Here is a 19,737-nt window from a genome sequence, read left to right as displayed (position 1 = left end):
TCCACTAAGGTCATTTTTCAAGGTTGCACTGAGTGGGTAACAGAGCCGGGGCTGGAGCTAGGGGCCTGAACTCCAGGCCATTCCCTTTATTGCTTAGAGCTGACACCACCTAGTCCCTGTGCTCTGTAGTTAAGCTGCAGCCAAGAGCCTGCCCAAGAAGAGAGAGAAGGTGTGAGACTCTGATAAGGTGGGCTGGGCTATTTTTAGAGGGCTCTAACTTCCTACTTAGGATGCAAGGCACCCAAGGGCCAATGGCTGTCTAAACCATGGACTGCGAGGCTAGCTCATTAGAGAGAAGATGCCAGAGTGGCAGGTGCCCTGTCTTCACTCTGCCTGTTTGTTGTGAGGTTTGAAGTCGGTGAGAATCTTCCTATTGGGGGATTCCCCTTTGGCTCATTTATCTGCTAAGCCCGGAGATAGCTTTAGAGAAAACGGAGCAATCTTCAGGATCTATTACTAGACTCTCCACACTATTACTCCAGCCTGGGAAAGTTCCAGACATTAGCAGATCACAAAAGAGGGGCGCAGAGTCCCCAGACCTGCCAGGACAGGTCAGGTCGGTAGAGACAGGAAAGGCAGGCAGACTGCAGTGGGGGTTGGCATGACCTTGAGCAAAGGGCTCTGAAGCCCTTACAAGGGGCAACAGTGGGACCTAGGGAGACCCCCACTAAGAAAGAACTCAGAATCTGGGTTTAGAGTCTGACTCTGCCAGGTCTTCAGGAATCTCATAGGGAAAGCTGAGAGAGGTCACTAAGAGCTGGGGAGTATCACGGGTGCCACACAGGGAGCCTGCCCAGTTCATTTGGTCACTTGTTTTGCTGAGGCTGCTAGCGGCTCAGCCTAGAGATGCCCCCAAACACCCCAGGCACACTTCCCAGGCTATTCCGAGGGCCCCAGTGGGTCCTAGGCCAGGAGCTGAGTTCCAAGAGCCACCAAAGTCTCTGACTTTTGCAGCTGTGTCCCCAGCATCCCTACCCTGAAACTGGAGAACAGGTGCAGGGGGAGTGTGGGCAGTTCAGAGCACGCCCTGGCCGCTCCCGTGGCCCCGGGTACTATCCCCCTGAAGGACCCTAACTTCACCTTACAAACGGGAAAACGAGATCCAGAAAAGAAAGGAGGGTTGTCTAGGCCACTCGGAGACAGCCGGTAGCCTTCTGCCTCTACCTGGCTGCGCGCAGCAAGGCAAGTGCAGCTGGTGCTTTAAACCTCAGCTAGTTCCAGCAGTTTGGGAAACTTTTCCGGCACCAGCCAGATCGGTGCTCTGCGGACTCAGCGTCCCCCGAGCGTGTATCCCCTTCATCCCCAGACTCCCATGAGGGTTCGTGACCAGCTCACAATGTGCCGATGCCCACGGCACCCCGGGCGACTCCCAAGGTCCCTGGGAAACCAGGTCTAGTGCCCCGGGCGCCCTGACTAGGGTTGGGCGCATCAGGCTGCCGGGACGCTTAGCGCCAGCGACCCGATCATCAGGCTGGGGAACCGGACCCCGATCCCCGAAGGCCACCCGAGGCGGCGGCTATTTATAGAGGGAACCGTGCTCAGTCCCTTCTCGGCGGCGGCGGCGACAGCTGAATATTTTGCCCAGATATGGCTGCGCCCTGGCGCAGCGGCAGGGAGCCCCGCGAGGCCGAGGGGGACCTAGGGATGGCGGGTGGGGGGTCTTACCTGGATGCGGGGCGGCGCGAGCGCGGGCGGCAGCAATGAGAGGAACGCGGGGCTGGGCGAGTTCCCTGGCGGCCGCGGGTGGGAAGCCGGGGGCGGGCCCTGCTCGGCTGTCACCGCGCCCCGCCCCGCCCCGCCGCCCTCCCCGCCCTCCTGCTCCACCAGGGGCGCCTGGGTACTGCTCGGTCCCTGGCCTGGGAGCGACACTCGCTAGAAGGATCTAGGGCCACCCCGAGCCCCGGAGCCAGGTGAATGTGTGGTTCGCTGCCTTGTTCTCGGTTTCTCCAACTTCTCAGGAAGATTTTAAGCTACGTTGGAGGTATCTGGACAAAGACGCGCAGATCTTTACTCTCGTCTAGAATGTTCCAGTAAAGTGAGCACAGCTATACCCAGCTTCCTTTGAAGAGGCAACCTGTCCCCTCGGCCAGGACTGGCACGGGCCCAGGCCTTAATAATAACCATCTGTGGACGCGCAATTCCAACGCAGAATTGAACGTCTTCTCCCTGAAAGAATGGAGCGTCCGAAACCACCACTTAAAATAATCGGAATGAAAGTTCCTCCTTCTTAAAAGGCTAATGTGTTCTCTCCAGAACAAACCACTTAAATCCAAACCGAAGCCATTAAGTGTTTCAATAAACAAATGGCTCCTACCAAAGAATCCAAACAGACACGGGAACATATCAGTTGGATTATCCTACCGTACTTTTTGGTGAGGGAAATCTTAATCCCTCGATGCCTAAGGAGAAACACTGAACGTATTTTCCTAATGCATTACTGTATTACAAAACCCTCGCCCTATTAAGAATGTCCTTTTCAAGGGAGAAGTGGGGTGCATTTTTTAAATAAAGCAGGAACTTACTATTCCCAACGACTTATTTTTAAGCGTTTTGTTGTGGGTGTAAACACTTTCGGGGCACATATTAGTGTGTAGCTTCCTGAATTTTACAGGAACACCAGTGCAAGCCAACCAACAGCCTGCCCCCGACCCCCAATCACCCACCTCTCCCTCCTAAGACACTGCTTTCTGAACCCTTCCAGAAGTCTTGCCCTGTCAGGTTGGTGCCTCTTGCTCACTGCTGAGGCTAATTTATGACGCACCATTCTTTGCTACTGTTCAATTTATATGTTTCATCCTGAGGGAATTTACCGTATGAACATAATATGGTATTTCCATATGAATGCATCTGATTTTAAAAGTCTACTTTGCTAGTAGTGGAAATTCAGAATATTAGTGTGGCACAGATCATTCTTTCTCATGGTCTGCAGGAAGCTGAGTGCCCAGGCTCGGTTCTAGGAGAGATGAGCAGAGGATTAATGCTACTTGCAAGTGGTTCCCACTTGGGTTAAACCACTGGGCTTAACAAGAATTGTTATATTGTAGCTACACTGGTAGAGAGTATCCATTGAGGTTCTGATCCACAATGCCAATGCCCTGTGCCCAATTTGCTGATACCTTTTTGTTTATTGGCCAGCTGGATTTTCTTTTTTGTCAAGTGCTCATTCAAACTTCTTGCCCATTTTTATCGAACATATCCAATATATAAACACAATATGGACACATACCATATACCACATATGTAATATACAACAGTGAGTAAGTATCCCTGCACTTGGCTCTTCCCCCTCCTTCAGCTTTTAGAGACAGCTGTCTCTGGCTCCCAGGTGCTCTGCCAGCTGTGTCTGTACTTTGCTGCCTTAGTCTCTCACGGGCAGGTCTCTGATCCACTGGGAATGGGCTCCCGACTTCAATACAGGCTACTGGCTAAATCTATGTGTGTGTCAAGCGACCTCACATCACACTAAATTTATCCTTACATCAAAAAACATAAATGCTTTAGGAATGGAAGTGAAATAGGAAAGGCTTCCTTTGGTTGTGTACAATTCAAGGATCTGTGTTTTTTGTTTTTTTGAGACAGGGTTTCTCTGTATAGCCCTGGCTGTCCTGGAACTCACTCTGTAGACCAGGCTGGCCTCTAACTCAGAAATCCGCCTGCCTCTGCCTCCCAAGTGCTGGGACTAAAGGTGTGCGTCACCACCGCCCGGCTGGATCTGTGTTCTTTTCTGTTGTTGAAAGACATCACTATAAAAATCATGACTCTGCCTTAACTCAAACATTTATGTTCTGGAAAAAAATTTTATTTCATCATAAATAATCAATCATTGGCATAAGTATTCTTAAATCTTGCTATTTTGGAAGAATTTTTATTTCATAATAAACAATTATTGTAGTTAGTGGTATAAGTGTTCATGAGTATTTTAAAGTACTTTTTTTAAAAAACCAGAATAATTTTTATACATTTAAGATGGAAAGCTTTAAAAATCCTGGTCTTTTCTTTTCTAGTATTGTTTTCCCTAGTTTTTCTCAAATAAAAAGATGACTAAGAAAGTTTGTCTCCAGCCTGGTTTTCTCCTTGAAGTTCACTCACTTCCGATTCCCAGTAGCCTCTGAGCACCTTCCCAGCAGTCTACTAGCTCAAATGCAGTGTGCTCAACCCAGATGTTCGCCTTCCACTCGGCCTGGGTGAGGCCTGACTTTGCTTTGCTCCCATGCCTCCTGTATCTGTGCTGTCTATACTAAGATTTTAATTAAGAACTTCAGGATGTCTTCAATGTGTTTCTTCCAGTCCTGAGTCTGGGGCTCCTCCACCTCATCCTAACCATAGCTAAAGCTTACAATCCATCCACTCGCCTGTCTGTTCACCAGTAAGCCAGCACACGCTGCACTGTCCACAATGTCATTCTGCCTATGTGGATGACACAGGAAGTGATCATAAAAGTTACAGAAGCTAAAATGATGCGTCCTCTTCCTGGTTCCATGATGCAGTGATGTCACATAACCGGTTGGCCAGCAATTGGCAATGGTGGGAGTGTGGACTGTATACATGCTGTCAGGCAGTACAATTCAAGGCTCATCTATCCATGAGCAGGTATCCAAGGTGTGCTACTGGATAAAGAGATGTCCCAAGGGGCCATCATACTTGAGATGACTAAGACTGCTAGCTGGCTCTTAAGGTGCAGTGACATCAGGACCTGGAGAGGCTCACTCACACTGCACTGGAGAGCTAGGCCTGGGACAATCCCAGCACCCTGGAAGCAGGAAGATCTCCAGTTTGAAACCAGCCTGGACTATATAGCAAGACCTTTAAAAAAAAAAAAAAAAAAAAAAAGGCCAGGACCCGTTCAGAAGGGAACGATCCTTCTCTGCAATGTCAGTAGTTCTGAATGGTGGCAAGTGGGTCCAGGCTCCAGGGAAAGGTCCAAGTGGATGGACACATCTGGAGAAGACAGGGCCAGGGAGGGAGAGCTGAGAAAGCCTGGGTCTCGAGTCTGGACAATGAGAAGCCACACAAGGTTTGGGGTTATGGCTGACGAGATGTCTGAGCAGATAAAGGCACTTGGTGCCAAACTGATGACTTGAGTTCAATTCTTGAAGATGATAAAAGGATCAAGGACTAACTGGCTCCCAAAGTTTCCCTGACTTCTACGTCAATCCATTTGACATGAAATAAGAAACACACATACACACTAACTCTTTTTTCTTTTTTTTTTTTTTAAATTTGGGACAAGGAGCCCAGTGTTGTGAGTGGCTCCTCCTTTAGGAACACTGAGGTACCAGACATTAAGAATAAATATTCTGCTTTGGGGTCATTTGCTACATCACTACACCAGAGTGGATCAAAGTGAAATCATTATATTCTCAATTTGTTGGAGATGACCCCAACACTGAGACACAGACATCAGTGAAAATGAATGCTTTCAACTTAGGATCAAAATGCCTCGAGACTACAAAGCTAACATATCAACTTGGCACAATTACGGTCATCTGAGAAGGAGCCTCAAGTTAAAAAAACATCTGCATCAGACTGGCCTTGAGTGATGACTGATGTGGACAGGCCCGCCCACTGTGGGTAGGGACACCCCTGGGTCTGTGGTCCTCGGTGCTATAAGGAAGCACACTAGGCAATCCCTGGGGAACAAGCCAGGAAGCAGCGCTTCTCTGTGGCCTGTGCTTCAGTTCCTGCCTTGGTTTCCTCTGGAGATGGTTTTCCTCTGAAGTTTCTTTTTGGCCATGGTGTTTAAAACAGAAGAGAAAGCAAACTAAGACATCAGGTTTTATATTGCTAAACTTTTATTCTAATATTATATTAATAATTCAAGTGCAATTTTTCTTTGAAAAGTCAACTGCATTAAACAAAACTTGTTAAATATTTTTCATCAAACAAAGCATATTCTTTTCAACCCTCCACAACAGTCAGAGCCGTGTAGTAAAAATAAGATGTTTTAAGACCCTCCTACACATTTTGTATTATTGCTTAGAGAACAATCTGCATTAGCGGTCAAAGTCTCAAGCAGTGATTAATTAACTTTTGAAAGCTCTACCAGATACTGTGACATAAAGTCATGAATCCAGGTGTCAGTGTCGGGCAGCGATGTGTCTACTAGATAGAGCACTACTTTCCGGTCCCAAGGGTTAGTGTGTTCAATAACTGTCTGTACCAATGCCACCAGGGGTTTCTTCTCCACGTGATTTCGAAATACCATTGAAGCCTCCTCCGACCACTGGCTGCACTTCACACCTAGGAGAAAGACAGGGAGGGAGGGGCAGTGAGTGGCCACTCTTGCCTTTCTCTGAGCCACTGGGAGGGAGAGCTATTTAGTCAGTTACAAAGTACTTCAAGTATTCCAGGCTAGACCTGCCTACGCCAGAGAACAGCTGCTCAACGCTCCTCAGCTCACAGCTCCTCTATTGTGAATAAAGGTAAGACTATCTGCAGACACATTTTCTTTGAGAGTGACCATGCTGTGTATAAAGGAGGGTAGTGATGACTGCACCCATTTCCTATACCTAAACTGTAAATGTTTACAATTGAGATAGCTAGGGGGAAATGTCAGAACCAATACTAAATTAACAGAAAAGCTTGACTATATGATCTATATACACTGTCATTTCTTTTTCTTTTTAAAAAGATTTATTTATTTTATCTACATGAGTACACTGTAGCTGTCTTCAGACACACCAGAGGAGACATCAGATCTCATTACAGATGGTTGTGAGCCACCATGTGGTTGCTGGGAATTGAACTCAGGACCTCTGGAAGAGCAGTCAGTGTTCTTAACCACTGAGCCATGTCTCCAGTGCCACACTGTCATTTCTTCTAACAGAGAGAGCCATAGAGAAGAGCGCAATGTTTCCTCTGAGCCCATGGATCCGAGGAATGCTCAGGCAGGTCTTATGCAGGCTCCTTCCTGCCTACAGCCATCCTGCTCCCCATAAGAGGGACTCCTGGGAGGAAGTGAAGCTCACAGTCTGGGGGCACAGGCTCACCCAGGACATGATGGTACCTGGTTATGGGACTATAGATGGCCTAGTCCCAACCCCCTCACTCTCTCACCACTGATAGCCTGTTCAGAAATGCCTTTTACCAGTGCATCATGTTCACCTCCACTGAAACAAGTGATTCTGAAGGCCACGCCCACAGTCAGAGAGACTGAGCCGCCATCGGGGTCAGCAGATAAGGCAGGAGTGCTGGAGTGGCCAGGCAGGGATTTAAAATAACCCTGAGTGACAACTGAGGGCTTCAATGGAGGAGACAGGCTGCACAGGAGAACAGAGGGAGGGTCGGGTGCCGCCCTGTGTGGGCCATGCTTGGCACCAAAGGGGAAAATGTATGATTTAACAGAAATATGGAAATTTTTAGAAAAGTGGAAAGAAAAAAATTAAAATGCTGGGAACAAAACAACAAAGCCGCTGAAAGAAGTTTGCTAAGCTCACTGGCCAGGCAGATGGGCCCAGGAAAGAGTCCCTGATCTCAAGCAACAGGAGAAGCTTCTAAGACTGAAGCAGAGAGAAGGCTAGGGGGGTTCAGAACTGTGGCAACTAGGACAGTGTAGTGCCAACGGGGTGGGGGGTGCGGAGGGGGAAGGCAAGGGGAAGAACACTGCCAGTGAGCTGATGACCTCAGGTCCTAGTCACACCACACAGCAAGGGAACCACAGCTCTGCACATCACACCCGACTTCAGAAAATCAAAAGTCAGTGAAAGCTGGGGAAGAAGCCAAAGGAGGGAAAGCAGCTCGGGTGCAGCGGGACAGACTCACAGGACACTTGCAGCCACACTGCACCGCACCACACCGCGCTGCACATACTGTGCTGCACCACACCGCACCACACTGGAGAGCCCAGGAATGAAGTGCTCAAACTCTACCCTGCCCAAGAAGCCCTCACAGTTCAGGGCCCAGTGCTTCCCAGGCACTGGGTTCATCTAGAGAGGTGGGATGTAGAGGGACAGAAGAAAAGAAAAACAAAAGAGGAGGAGGAAGAGGAACAGACTGTGGACAAGTGAAAACCAGGTGGAGTCTGCGGAGTAGGCTGCCTCAGAGGGAATAAGGAAAGACCTTCAGAGGGAAAAGCAAACCTGGGTCTGAGTAGAGGAAGAGAATTCATGGGAGAGTGAGTGACGGAGGGAAAGTCACACTGTTTGCTTTTGAGGCTTGATTATGTCTCACTATGTAGCCCAAGTTGGCTTCAAACTCACAATCCTCCTGCCTCAGTCTCCCTAGTGCCCGGCCATTCTTATTTGTAACTGATCTAGCAGTAGAAACCAGTGCATTCAAATTATTAGCATCAAAGTAGCTGATTATGCAAATTAGCACATATAAGTGAACCAATGGCTGCAGTCAGAGTCACTGTGGAGGGAAGGAGGACATAACCATTTTCCCTAAGGATGAAGTTGTTTTATAAAGTTCATGAGGTACTGCCACTAACTGCGACGGAGAATAACACTACTTACCATTAGTCTAGAAGGCTAGGGCCCAGCTCAGTTGTAAAGAAGCTACCAGGGTGTGCATTCCCAGCACGCAAGTGAAAGGCAGGTGTCTGGCTGCACTCTCACAACTGCACCCTGGGGAGACACCGGCAGGGGGATGGAGCCCTGGAACTTGCTGGCTAGCCAGCCTAGCAACTCAGGCTCAGGGTCAGTGAGAGCTCATCTTAAGAAAAATAAGGTGGGCAAAATTGTCCTCTCATCAGCACATACAATACACACATCCAGATACCAGGTCCAGAGCAAAACAGGAAGATGCCTGACATTGACCTCTGCTTTCAACAGGAATAGAAACAGGTATGGGCAGCTCTACCTGGACACACAGACACACAGACACACACACAGGGTAGGGGTATAGCTCCAGCAAGACACACTGAACTCAACACTTGTTACATCTACAGGTCTCATCCACTAAGGGCAGATTATAATTTTTTTCAAGTTTTCATGGACTCATATTCTGGGACATAAAACATACCTGAACAAATTCAAAACAACAGAAACCACACAATGTCTGGTCAAACCCCAATGGAGTTACACTGGAGATGAACAGGAAGCTAGGAGAAAAACCCCACAACATCAAGAAGAAATAACACAATTCTAACTCATAGGCTAATAAGAGACTCCAAAGGGATTTCAAAATATTTTGAGCTAAATGAAAATGAACACATAGCATGCACATCAGACAGTGTGGTGCATGGCAAGTGGGTGCTCAGGGGTGATCTACAGCAGCATGGGTTAGGATACAAGAAAGCCTCTGTGCACGTGTGTGTGTGTGTGTGTGTGTGTGTGTGTGTGCGCGCGCGCGCGCACGCTGAAGACCCTGACACATAGCAGGGACACTAGGCACTCATGCCTCAGAGAACCCTCTTGACAGTGAGAGGCCATATTTGACAGAACATGCTATTGGATAAACTTGGGCATTCAAAGTGGAAATGAAGAAAAAGCTAGCATTAAATCTGAAGAAACTACTGCAAGCCCGGACTGACTAGTGACCATGCTGCAGACAGAGCACTGTGTAAATGCTGTTTTTGCTTTATGTGTAACCATCATGGGAAGCGGCTTTGAATCCTAGCAGACTGGCACAGGAAGAAGGGAAAGGATCTCAGAATGAGACACTGCCTGCCTCGCACTAGAGGTTGGGCAACCAGCAAAGAATTCATATCCATCCTTGTCTGCACCTCGTCCCCCAACTGTCCCATGTGTGGGGTACAAAAGGCCAAGGCCTCAGGCAGCAGCAAAAATGTCAAGTGGCTCAAGGAGGCTGCAAGGCCACAATGTCCCAGCATGGCAGGACACCGAGGGCCCAGAAGCACAGGTGTTCTGCTGGCCTCCATGCCTCTGTTCAAACTGAGGCATAGGGGGAGCCACATCTGAACTGTCTCTCAAAGGTCAGAGGAAGACCTCATGGGGCAACACTACAAAGCAGTGTCAGTGTAGAGCCATTAAATAAGCATGCCAAATGTCAATGTGTGGTGAAGTTACGCATTTATAAGCTGTGCTGTGATGCAAACAAAAAACTCACTAGCCCTTACATTTTGTGATTGTGTAGCAGTTATTAAGTTTAGAATTAAAAATAATTAATTTGTGCTTATTGGTTATTTAGGCTAAAAGTTTCTGTTACCTTTTGCTTGTTTTTATTACTGTTCAAACCAGGGAAATACTGGGTCAATGGAATGCTTTAAGTTCATCAAAATAATCTGCAGGAGGTAGAGGTATAGCTCAGCCTGTACTCAGCATTCCCACAGACAAGATGCACGGTTCAATCTGCAGTTCTGGGGGTGGAGTGGGGGTGGGGGAAATGACCACTAGCCCATAGGGTAATATATTCCCCCACACAGGGAGACTGTGAGTAAGGAAATGCAAGACGCAGCGTCTCACTATCTATCCTAGGATTGCAGCTTTAGGAATTTATCAGGCATGCAGCCCAAGTCAAAAGCAGAGGGGAGAAGAGACTGGCCATGAAAATGATCACCACGGACAGGATGCTGCTAGCATTAAAAAGCTGAAGCAACAGGCAGCAGGCTACCTAGTGACCCCGCACTCACTAAAAACCTAGCACCAAGTAGAGTGCCAGCCCCACTGTAGCTGAGCCCCGCCCCCCTGCATAAATTACCTGCAAGTTGAGCGGTGACCGCCTGGAATGGCAGCTTTCTGAACACGTCCACTAGGGGCTGCACTTTCCTTATGTTGACAAGCTCATGCTTGCCATAGTCCAGCTCATACACAGACACCAGCCCATTGGTCAGGATTCCTTTTAAAAGCACCCTGTACCACCTAGAGACACATTGGATTACAAAAGAAAAAACAAAGTCAGCACCCATTCCAAAGGGAAACAAGCACTATACGCTACACACACGCATACACACACACACACACACACACACACACACACACACACACGCATACACACAAATGATCCTTGGAAGTTTGGAAGCAATTGTGGCTGCTTTCCCCAGAGGTTACCACTGCCTGCTGTGGCCCTGATCCTCTGACATGGGCTGGGATTTTACAGGCCTCATGGGGCTACGCAAAGGCAGTGGCTCTTGCACTGTCACCCTCTTTAGGCTGAAACAGATGCCATGGAGGTGGTCAGGACAAGGCAAGGGACCCTCACCCTGTGGAGACACAAGATGGCCACATCTGGCATCACAGTCTATGTCTGTACGATGGAAAGAGACGTAGGTGGGGTGAGGGGAAGCCAGAGAGTTGCTTAAGAGCAGGGAGAAGCTGAGGGGACATGATGGTTGCAGGGGCAGATAGGCCAGAGTGAGGACTCGTGAAGGCAGAGGACTTGGTGGCTGTTTGGGGAGAGATCAAAAGTTCTGAACAAAACAGTGTTTTGGGGGTATCTTCCTTTGGAGCCCCTCCCATTCTCAGCTCTCTCTTCTCCTTAACAAATGTGTGTTCTGTTTAAAATGGACTGGACCTCAGGTGGCAGGACCAGGCATTCTCTGCCATGAGTTTATCAGTCAGAAACCTGCAGCAAGCTCAGGGTGAAATAGCTAGTAGTTTACAATGAGGCCAGTTTTAATCCCTGTATGTGACTGAGGGCTTCTAAGGGAACACAGGAACCTTGGTCTATGATGCAGTAAGCGAGAATGTATGTGTCTCACAGACAACTGGGACACAGAAAGGACTCATGACAAACAGCTGGGGGTTGGGAGCCAAGCACACTGGAACAGAATCGCCCTGGCCCATAGCCCTGAGGCATCACACTGGCCTGAGCCTCAGCTGTCTCCTGTGTAATGGTTTACTTTTTGTTTCCAAGTGTCTAGCTTGATACTTGGCATTACAATAGGCATTTAAAAGTGCCAGCCACCATCTGCACATAACTCAGTGGAAACTGCAGACAAGACCGGAGGGGATTCTTCCTGGTAGAGATGCCAGGCTGCGACTGCTCTAGGGGGTACAATAAATACACTTGGTCTCTACCCACAGCATCATCAGTGAGCTACAGAGGACCAGTGATGGCGCTCTGTGTCTCCAGTCCACCGAGTACACCAATAAAAAGAGCACTGCAGAAAACGGGTGTATTTCTGCTCAGCTCAACTTCTGAAGCCCGGTGATTACTCCAGAGGCTCAGACTGGACTAGATATCAACTCCAGAGCATTCATAACCCAGAGTGTTAAAAATGCAGATGCTGGGCCTTTTCCCAAGGGTTAGATTCAGGGGCTGGGTAAGAAAGGAGAATGGGGCTTTTAATGTATTTCCAAGTGCTTATTATTAAGAGATTTGGAGACCATGACAATTTAAAAACATATCAAATTCCTATGTATTAGCTTGCCATAGCTGGGAATAAAGTTCAACAGCTGAGAGTCTTAAGTAAGATAGAAGCTCTTTAAACACTTAACACTGGTTAAAACGTAAAAATAAAAAAATCGTTAATATTATCTTATCTATAAAATAACCATTATCCATGAACAGCTAGCTGGTTAAAGCTCCAAAGTATGGGTGCAGAGCTGTCCCAGTTGTATGCTGGAGAGCCGGAGGGGCAACTCTTCCTCTCCTGGCTGGTCGGCCCAACACCAACATCACTCATCCACCCTCTGATGACATCTGCATGAGAACTAAGTTGCCAGCGAAGACTTATTAAGACAGACTTATACAAACTGAGTGTCAACCCCACTTCCGCTTACTTGTAATGAATGAAGTAACACAATGAATTTTACAGTGAAAAGCTTATGACACAGGCTCATGATTTTCAAAATGAGTACTATTATTCTTTTTCACATTTTAAGAGTTGAAAGTTGTTTTTTCTCTCATAAAAATGACATTTATATATACACATGTTGACTATCTTAAGAAAGAAAAAAGTATTTTGTGTAAAAAAATTAAGTGTGACCTTTTTTAAACTGTGTGTGTGTGGGGGGGGTAGGGAGTAATGGAAGGGGAGACCAGGGTAGGGGATTTTGTATTCAGCATTAAGAAGCTCCTCTTTTCCAGGGTGGCTCTTCGTTTCCTAAGCCCTGTGGCTTGTGTAGTGTGAAGTGGGGAGCTTGTGCCCCACTGGGGCAGACCCAGTACAACCTGATGGTTTGGGGAAGTGTGTGTGGCTCCAAACAGAACTGCAGCAGGGCACAGGTTCGTAGAAACACACGATGCATGCCACTTCCTAAAATGGTGCTCACAATTGCCCAGAAGCAACCCCAGTGTGTGCTGGGAATCTGCATCTTTCAACTAACAGTTTCTTTCCAAAGACTCTTACTGAATAACCAGAGGTGGAAACAATGGTTTATTATTTATAATATTGGCTATTATTATTTATAATACTCAAAAGATCTGGGAGAGCCTACCTAACTAAAGAAAAAGCTAATTTTGCTTTCCCCAAGAGACAGATAGACACTCAGCCACAAACTGTTTCTGAGGAATTTTTAGCACAGACTACTAGAGTTTTGGAAAAGCAAGTACAACTTTATAACAGCATATCAATGATACAAATACACAGACCAAACTAAAAAGATTACAGAAGTGGCTAAAAAATGTTATGTTTGGGAGCTGGTTTTAGTTTCTTATGCTTTTTTTCTCCTCTAAGTTTCCCACAATAAACATTTAATTTTTAAAAACTTCTTTTTATGTATGTAACACTAACTTTTAACATGAAATGGTTAGTACATTTTTACATGTATTACTTTAAACAGCAGAAAATTTGCACAATTTACCAAATCCATTTTTCATTCAGAATTCTCATTTGTTCAGGCCAAATCTTGCTGGACAGATTAGGGACCCTCATGAGCTCTATACTCTTAGAAGAACAAGCTCTGCCCAGGACATACTTATTCTCCACTTTGGCTGCATACACTTGGTCTCGCTCCACCGCTATGTGGCGCTCCTCGGACATGCTGTAGTACAGGATCATCTCTTCCATCAGCACTTCCAGCTTATGGATCTCCTGCCAAGGCTGGATGACAAAATGGCCTGGGTGACAGGCCACAGGCACATACACATCCATGTGTTCCCCTGACCTTGACAGGTGGACAGGAGGGGGCAATTCCTCCAAGGAGAAACTGTGGTCCAGGACAGACTTTTTGATAACCTCTGGGTGGCTCTTTCTGAGACTCTCTGCAGGGCTGCCCGGAGCAGGTGTGCCGCCATTCCTGTTGCCAGGGGAGCTGGCTACAGTAGATACAGCGCTCAGAAACACATCCTTCTGATGTTTCCACAGGTCTGCGTTTGTGATCTGCCGGTTAATACTGCGATGGGGATCCGGGAAGTTATTGGGAGTGAATAAGTACACATAGGCAACCCCCTTGGTCTCATCCACTTTTGTCACCTTTGGGAAATGGAAAGAAGCAACTTACAAAATCTACATTGACATTCAATTCTGAGAAGCAGAATCTATATTAACCTTAAATACCAAAGCAGAATATTTTGCAAAAACACTATTCATGGTAAGATGGATTATCACAGCCTAATAGGCCCCAAAACATCTACAAAACAGCAGCAAATCTTACGGAAACAAAAATATGCTGTAATTTTGTAAGAAGTGGCTACTGACACTGAGGGAAGAAGAGCCATAATGTAGCATCATCAAGTCTCTAATGACACCCCAATTCAGAGTAAGATGAACACAGCAAGCGTCCACATACTTGCTACCCATCCTCAACAATCAAACAGCCAGGATGACGACAAGCACCTGATTCAGGCCAGCTGAGGACCCCAGGATGGCAGTTAGTGGGACCTCTGGTCCCAATTATTTGTTTGGCTCTTGTCTGTATTCCCCTCCCCAGTTACACAGCGGAGCCCAGGAAGAAGAGTAGAAGGCAACTCCATCAAGAGAGAGCCCTTCTGACCTCCCAGCCCGTCCATGGGGAACAGGGTCATTCTGACTGTGTGGGTGCACGGCTGAGGGCTGAGCAACTTAGTGATTCTCATCAACTCCTCCAGTGTGTCTTAAGGATGACAGGAATAAGACACTTCAGGCTGTGTCCATCCATCATTTATCAACGGGGACACAAATGGGAGACAGGGGCATGGGCAGGAAGAGTGAGTGATAAGACCTGCAAGACAGCCTGCCCAGGACAATTTACTTTGAAAACTGCTCCCTCAGTGAACCATTTAAATCCATTCTTTGGTGTCTACTGAGATACTGTGATTGTCTTGATTTATGGTACAGAGTATCATTAAAATTAACCACTAAAAAATACTTTTAAAGCTGAGAATGGTGAACTGAGCCTGTAATAGCAACACCTCACAGCTCAAGGCAGGAGGATTACTGCAAGTTCCAGGCCAGTCAGTGCTATAAAGCAAGGCACTATCTCAAAAGAAAAAAAACAATCCTGTGTACCTAAGACTTTGCTGAGAAAAAAAACACATTCTATTGTGATAAATGAAGACCATAAAACAAGGCATCATCAAACCAGTAAATGCACTAGCATGGCGCATGCAATGAGCATGGTGCACAGTAGCAGTCTGGACAACACAGGCACACAGGGACAGGGGAGTCAGGGCAGGGGAAATGACTTACAGCTTTGGGAAGGTACTGTTTGAGGGATTCCACCTCTGTGTTTAGATGTAATAACATTGTTCATGAGAGCTAACGGGTGTCTGAATGTTCTTCACTCTAGAAATGTGAGCACCAAGCTAAGGAACTTCAGGAAAACATGGGCAAACACCAGGTTAGTGGTGGTTGACTTGTTTATAATCCACCCCAACTTAGAAAAAAAATTGCCTTAAAATATTTATTCAGAGATATGATCACAATTTATCTCTTAGCAAAACTGGAGAACTAAGCTTCCTTGCTACTTTATTAATAACAGGAAAAGGGGTTTTGAGTAATACAGGAGATGGAGGTTAACTCATTAAATAGAAATAAACCATGAAATATCTATAGCTACATGTATAACTCATCTCTTAGAAGTAAAAACATGTCCATTTATGACAGTGAGGTGACATTCATCCATGTAAACCCTGAGTTCCAACTCTTTCCAGACATCTCAGTACCAGTAAGATAACTAACCTTAATACTACAGTCCGAGCAATTCAACACAGAATCTCTTAACCAAAGAACAGCATCTGGTGTCCACATGCCAATGGACTGTGGAAGATCAGCCAAACAGCACTTTATAGCCTGGAAAAAACAAGCAAAAATTGTAACATGGTATATGGAGCAAACACACTGTCTTAAGATAGATCTAACATCTGTTTCTCTCAAGCCAGATTCTGTAACAGGTAACAGCAGTCACAGTCCTTGGTCTGACGGTCTGCTATATGTTATCTATTTATGTCACTACTTTTTTTTTTAATCCTCTCAGGGGCCAAGGGGTTTATACCAGACACTATTATCGCCTCACAGGCCCAACATATGCTGTGCACCATTTTATAGATGGTGAAAGGAGTTGAGAGAGCAGTCTGTGTCAGGTCACAGAACTGAACAGATGGGACACCTGGAACAACCTGACTTTGCTGCAAGCCTCAAAGGAAGCTTATCTACTTCACTCAACATCTCCCAAGAAACCAAAAGGAGCTGAGCAATTGTGCTCACCTCCTGAAGGAGGCAGTGATGAGAAGAACTAGAAAGGACAAAACTCCTCAAATCCTCGGGTAACCCAAATGCCTCCCCCCCTCCCCTGCCCAGTGCTCTCTTACTCCCAAGCTGCTGCAGAATGCCACAAGAGGGACAGTGACCTCTGGGATTCCTTCAGCCATGTGTGAGTCTTGAATTAAGGGAGGAAATTTGTGACCAGTGTGAAAGCTTCCCCACACCCTTCTCTGTGCTAAGCCCTGTCATGCTCACCCTCCCCCTAGGCTCGCTCAGGAGTCTCTCTCTCCCTGGAAAAGCTGCAGGTGACGGCTAGGCCACTCAGAGTGGAGAGAACACTTTGCAGGACCTATGAGCAGAGGCAAGATGGCAGTAGGCAGCCCTATGAGCTGGTACACAGGTAAGTACAGGCCCTCATAGCAGGAAAGGCCACAGACTGCTCAGCAGCTTTGCCACCAAAAGAGAGCATTTAATATAATCAGATTTTCTAAATGATTAAAAGAAATGCTAAAATAAGCACTTTAGTGAGAGACAAATACTGTTTTGTTTTTGTTTTTCTAAATCCTGGCAACTGATCCACATGTTTAAAATCACTTAAAATCAAGAGCTGCCAGAGTCAACCTTTATGGGTTTGCTTCTGTTACTTGGAACTCTTGGGGGTGTGAACTAGAGGCTGGGCAGGCTGGCCTTTAGGGACCTACAGTAAATAGTGATCACACTTATCAAATAAGGAATCTAGCTAAGGTTAACAGAAAATAAAAGGTGTTTAGTGTCTGTTACATCCAACACTACAGCATAAAGAAGAGACTGCTATGTAACTTTCAAAGAGGCCATGGTAGGCCAAAGCCCCTTTCTCCAGTCGGGAAACCTTGTTAGTATGATACAGGCCCTATGGCCATGGCCATGGCCATGAGGAGACACGGAGGCCAGAGCAGAGTCACAGAACTGTAGCACTTAAAGGGCCATGGGCTTCCAGTATTATGGCTGTATATCAACAGGAAAAGAGACATCATGAAAGCAGGCTTACATGAGAGCTCAATTCTTCCTATGATTATCTGTCAGAAAAAGCAATGGAGGGAAATGTTGAAAGTCATGCTAGTCCCGGCAAACCTTGCTTTATATGCTAGCCCTGTCGGTGACAGGTGTCTTCTGGAAAACAGTCGGGGACATTGTGCAATCCACTCATGTGTGCTGTGCTTTTGAGACCAGGTCTCATGGAATCCAGGCTAACCTTAAACTCACTACATAGCCAAGGATGACCATGAACCCTTGAAACTTCTGCCTCTACCCACCCAGTGCTGGGATTATAGAAGTATGCCACCATGCCTGGTATAAATGACTATTTAATAGAACATGATAATTAATCATATATTCCTTATATGTTAATCAAATAGTATATATATTTAATAGAATATAACAATATATCATTAATTATTTAGATATAAATATTTAACAGAATATACCAATTAAATTATATATATATGTATGTGTACACACACACACACACATACACACACACAAACAAACATATATTCCTGTAAAAAAAAATTCCTCTATTTCCTTTAAAGGTAGCAAGTGTTTTTTAAGAACAATACCAAAGGTTTATAGTGACCCCCAACTCTCATCTGAATAGGCCTTAAGAGGACAGGCTATGGGGAACACTATCACTCCCATTTCATAGATGGGAGAAAGTACTACAGAAAGATGAGTACATACACACACATTCCCAAAAGAATGGTGAGCCTAATAACACAGACCCTGGAAATAAACACTTACGTAAAACATCTTGGAAGAGTGCAGAAGCTGGCTATTTAGTGTCAGAACTGTGATTATTATAATGGAGCTTCTACTTAGGTAACAGTCTAATGACTCAATGTACTTGAAAACAAACATTTACTAAACAGTTTTCTGTAACTGTGACTACTGCTTGTGTAAGTCAGCCAAACTGACTTCTGAAAGCCAGTGAGCGGCGGCGACAATTGGACACTCTCCAGTATCCTTATGAACTGACACAGTGCCTGTGCTCAAGGCTGGCAATGATGCTCAACAGGCAGGAAGCTCTTCCGTAGATCTCCAGGCCTGGGCAGGTCATACCTGAGGGGGTATGGCAAGCATTTCCTGCAGGAACCGCGGTGGGATTTCTCTGAGTTCTGACACTTTCACAGATGTCGAATTGCCAGAGTCCAGGAACTGAACGTCGAGTGCACGGCTGCTGTGAACGTTTGTGATCTGCAAGGAGACAAGCAGTGGCTTCCTGTCACAGCAGAAGACGGACACACTGCCTGCAGCACAGTCAGCTATCGGCTCTTCTGTGTAAAGGTATTTATCAAACACTCGTGGACTATAACATGGACCTTTCTCCTGTCACTCGACAGTGAGAAGGCAAGTACTACGCGGCAGGCCTGCCCACTGTGAGGACAGCAGTGTCTACTAGTTCTCTAATTCTCAAAGCATGCTAATGAGATAATGTGCTTTTTAAAATATTAAAATATGGAGAAAATTTCTTAAGTCCTAGTAAGAAAATAAAGAGCACCAATAATTCAAGATAGACTTTTTTGAAATCATAACATACTTTACAGTTTTACTATAAAACCCAGTCGTTTTTATTATTACTGCCATATGAAAAAAATCTGAAGCTCGAAAAGTCAGAGGGATAAAGTCTGGAGTAATGTTCAGCAATGGATGAACTACATGAGCAATTCTTGTATAACTGTCAAGAACAAAGACATCACTTAAACAATTTAATAGCAATAAAATAAAATCATACACTTAGTCTAAGTATTTATACATGTACTAAAAATAAGAAGCACTTTTGTCCAAACACTTTAGAGTCTTAAAAAGGAAGGCCGACTAGCAGTGTTTTGGAAGGTTTAGAGGAGACATGTCAGGTACCCAATGAGGCATCCAGACTGGGTCACAGGGCAGAAAAGACCATGGTGCGACAATCTGAGAAACAACAGAGAACCCTGCACATTAGTTACACGTATTAACGTTGATTTCCTGGTTGGTAATTAGAGACTGATTACACAAATACTAAGTGGGGGCTCTTCATATTACTTTTGTAACTTTTCAGAGCCTTGAGTTACATTTTAAATTAAAAACCATTCTGTACATTTAAATATTATCAACTAAACTCAGTAATACCATCTGAGCACGTGGCACACACTAGCCCTCAGCCCTCTGAGATCTTCTTTGATTTCTTTCTTCAGAGACTTGAAGTTCTTATCATACAGATCTTTCACTTCCTTAGTTAGAGTCACACCAAGGTATTT

The 19,737-nt window shown here is 45.8% G+C and overlaps 2 protein-coding genes across 3 annotated transcripts in view; both read right to left on the bottom strand.

Annotated features, from left to right (window-relative positions):
* The window catches only part of Tmod1 (tropomodulin 1), a 74,627-nt gene extending 72,878 nt beyond the window's left edge, over window positions 1-1,749 (bottom strand). Inside the window, exon 1 of the mRNA XM_021200387.2 lies at window positions 1,666-1,749. The gene's annotated coding sequence lies outside the window, so the exon portion shown is untranslated. The remainder of the gene's footprint in view (window positions 1-1,665) is intronic.
* A 4,021-nt stretch (window positions 1,750-5,770) lies between these two features.
* Window positions 5,771-19,737, bottom strand: part of Tdrd7 (tudor domain containing 7) — a 61,550-nt gene continuing 47,583 nt past the window's right edge. Inside the window, exons 13-17 of one of the 2 annotated variants that reach the window (XM_029540075.1) lie at window positions 18,560-18,694; window positions 15,944-16,054; window positions 13,761-14,257; window positions 10,600-10,760; window positions 5,771-6,240 (exon numbers count right to left, since the gene is read on the bottom strand). In XM_029540075.1, the coding sequence (XP_029395935.1) occupies window positions 6,020-6,240; window positions 10,600-10,760; window positions 13,761-14,257; window positions 15,944-16,054; window positions 18,560-18,694 (1,125 nt within the window). In that variant the 3' untranslated portion in view covers window positions 5,771-6,019. The remainder of the gene's footprint in view (window positions 6,241-10,599; window positions 10,761-13,760; window positions 14,258-15,943; window positions 16,055-18,559; window positions 18,695-19,737) is intronic. The other variant, XM_021200124.1, reaches the window with a different exon arrangement.

The sequence above is a fragment of the Mus pahari genome, chromosome 6 (genome assembly GCF_900095145.1).
Source record: "Mus pahari chromosome 6, PAHARI_EIJ_v1.1, whole genome shotgun sequence".
Classification (NCBI taxonomy): domain Eukaryota; kingdom Metazoa; phylum Chordata; class Mammalia; order Rodentia; family Muridae; genus Mus; species Mus pahari.
This window is presented reverse-complemented; position numbering and strand designations above follow the sequence as displayed.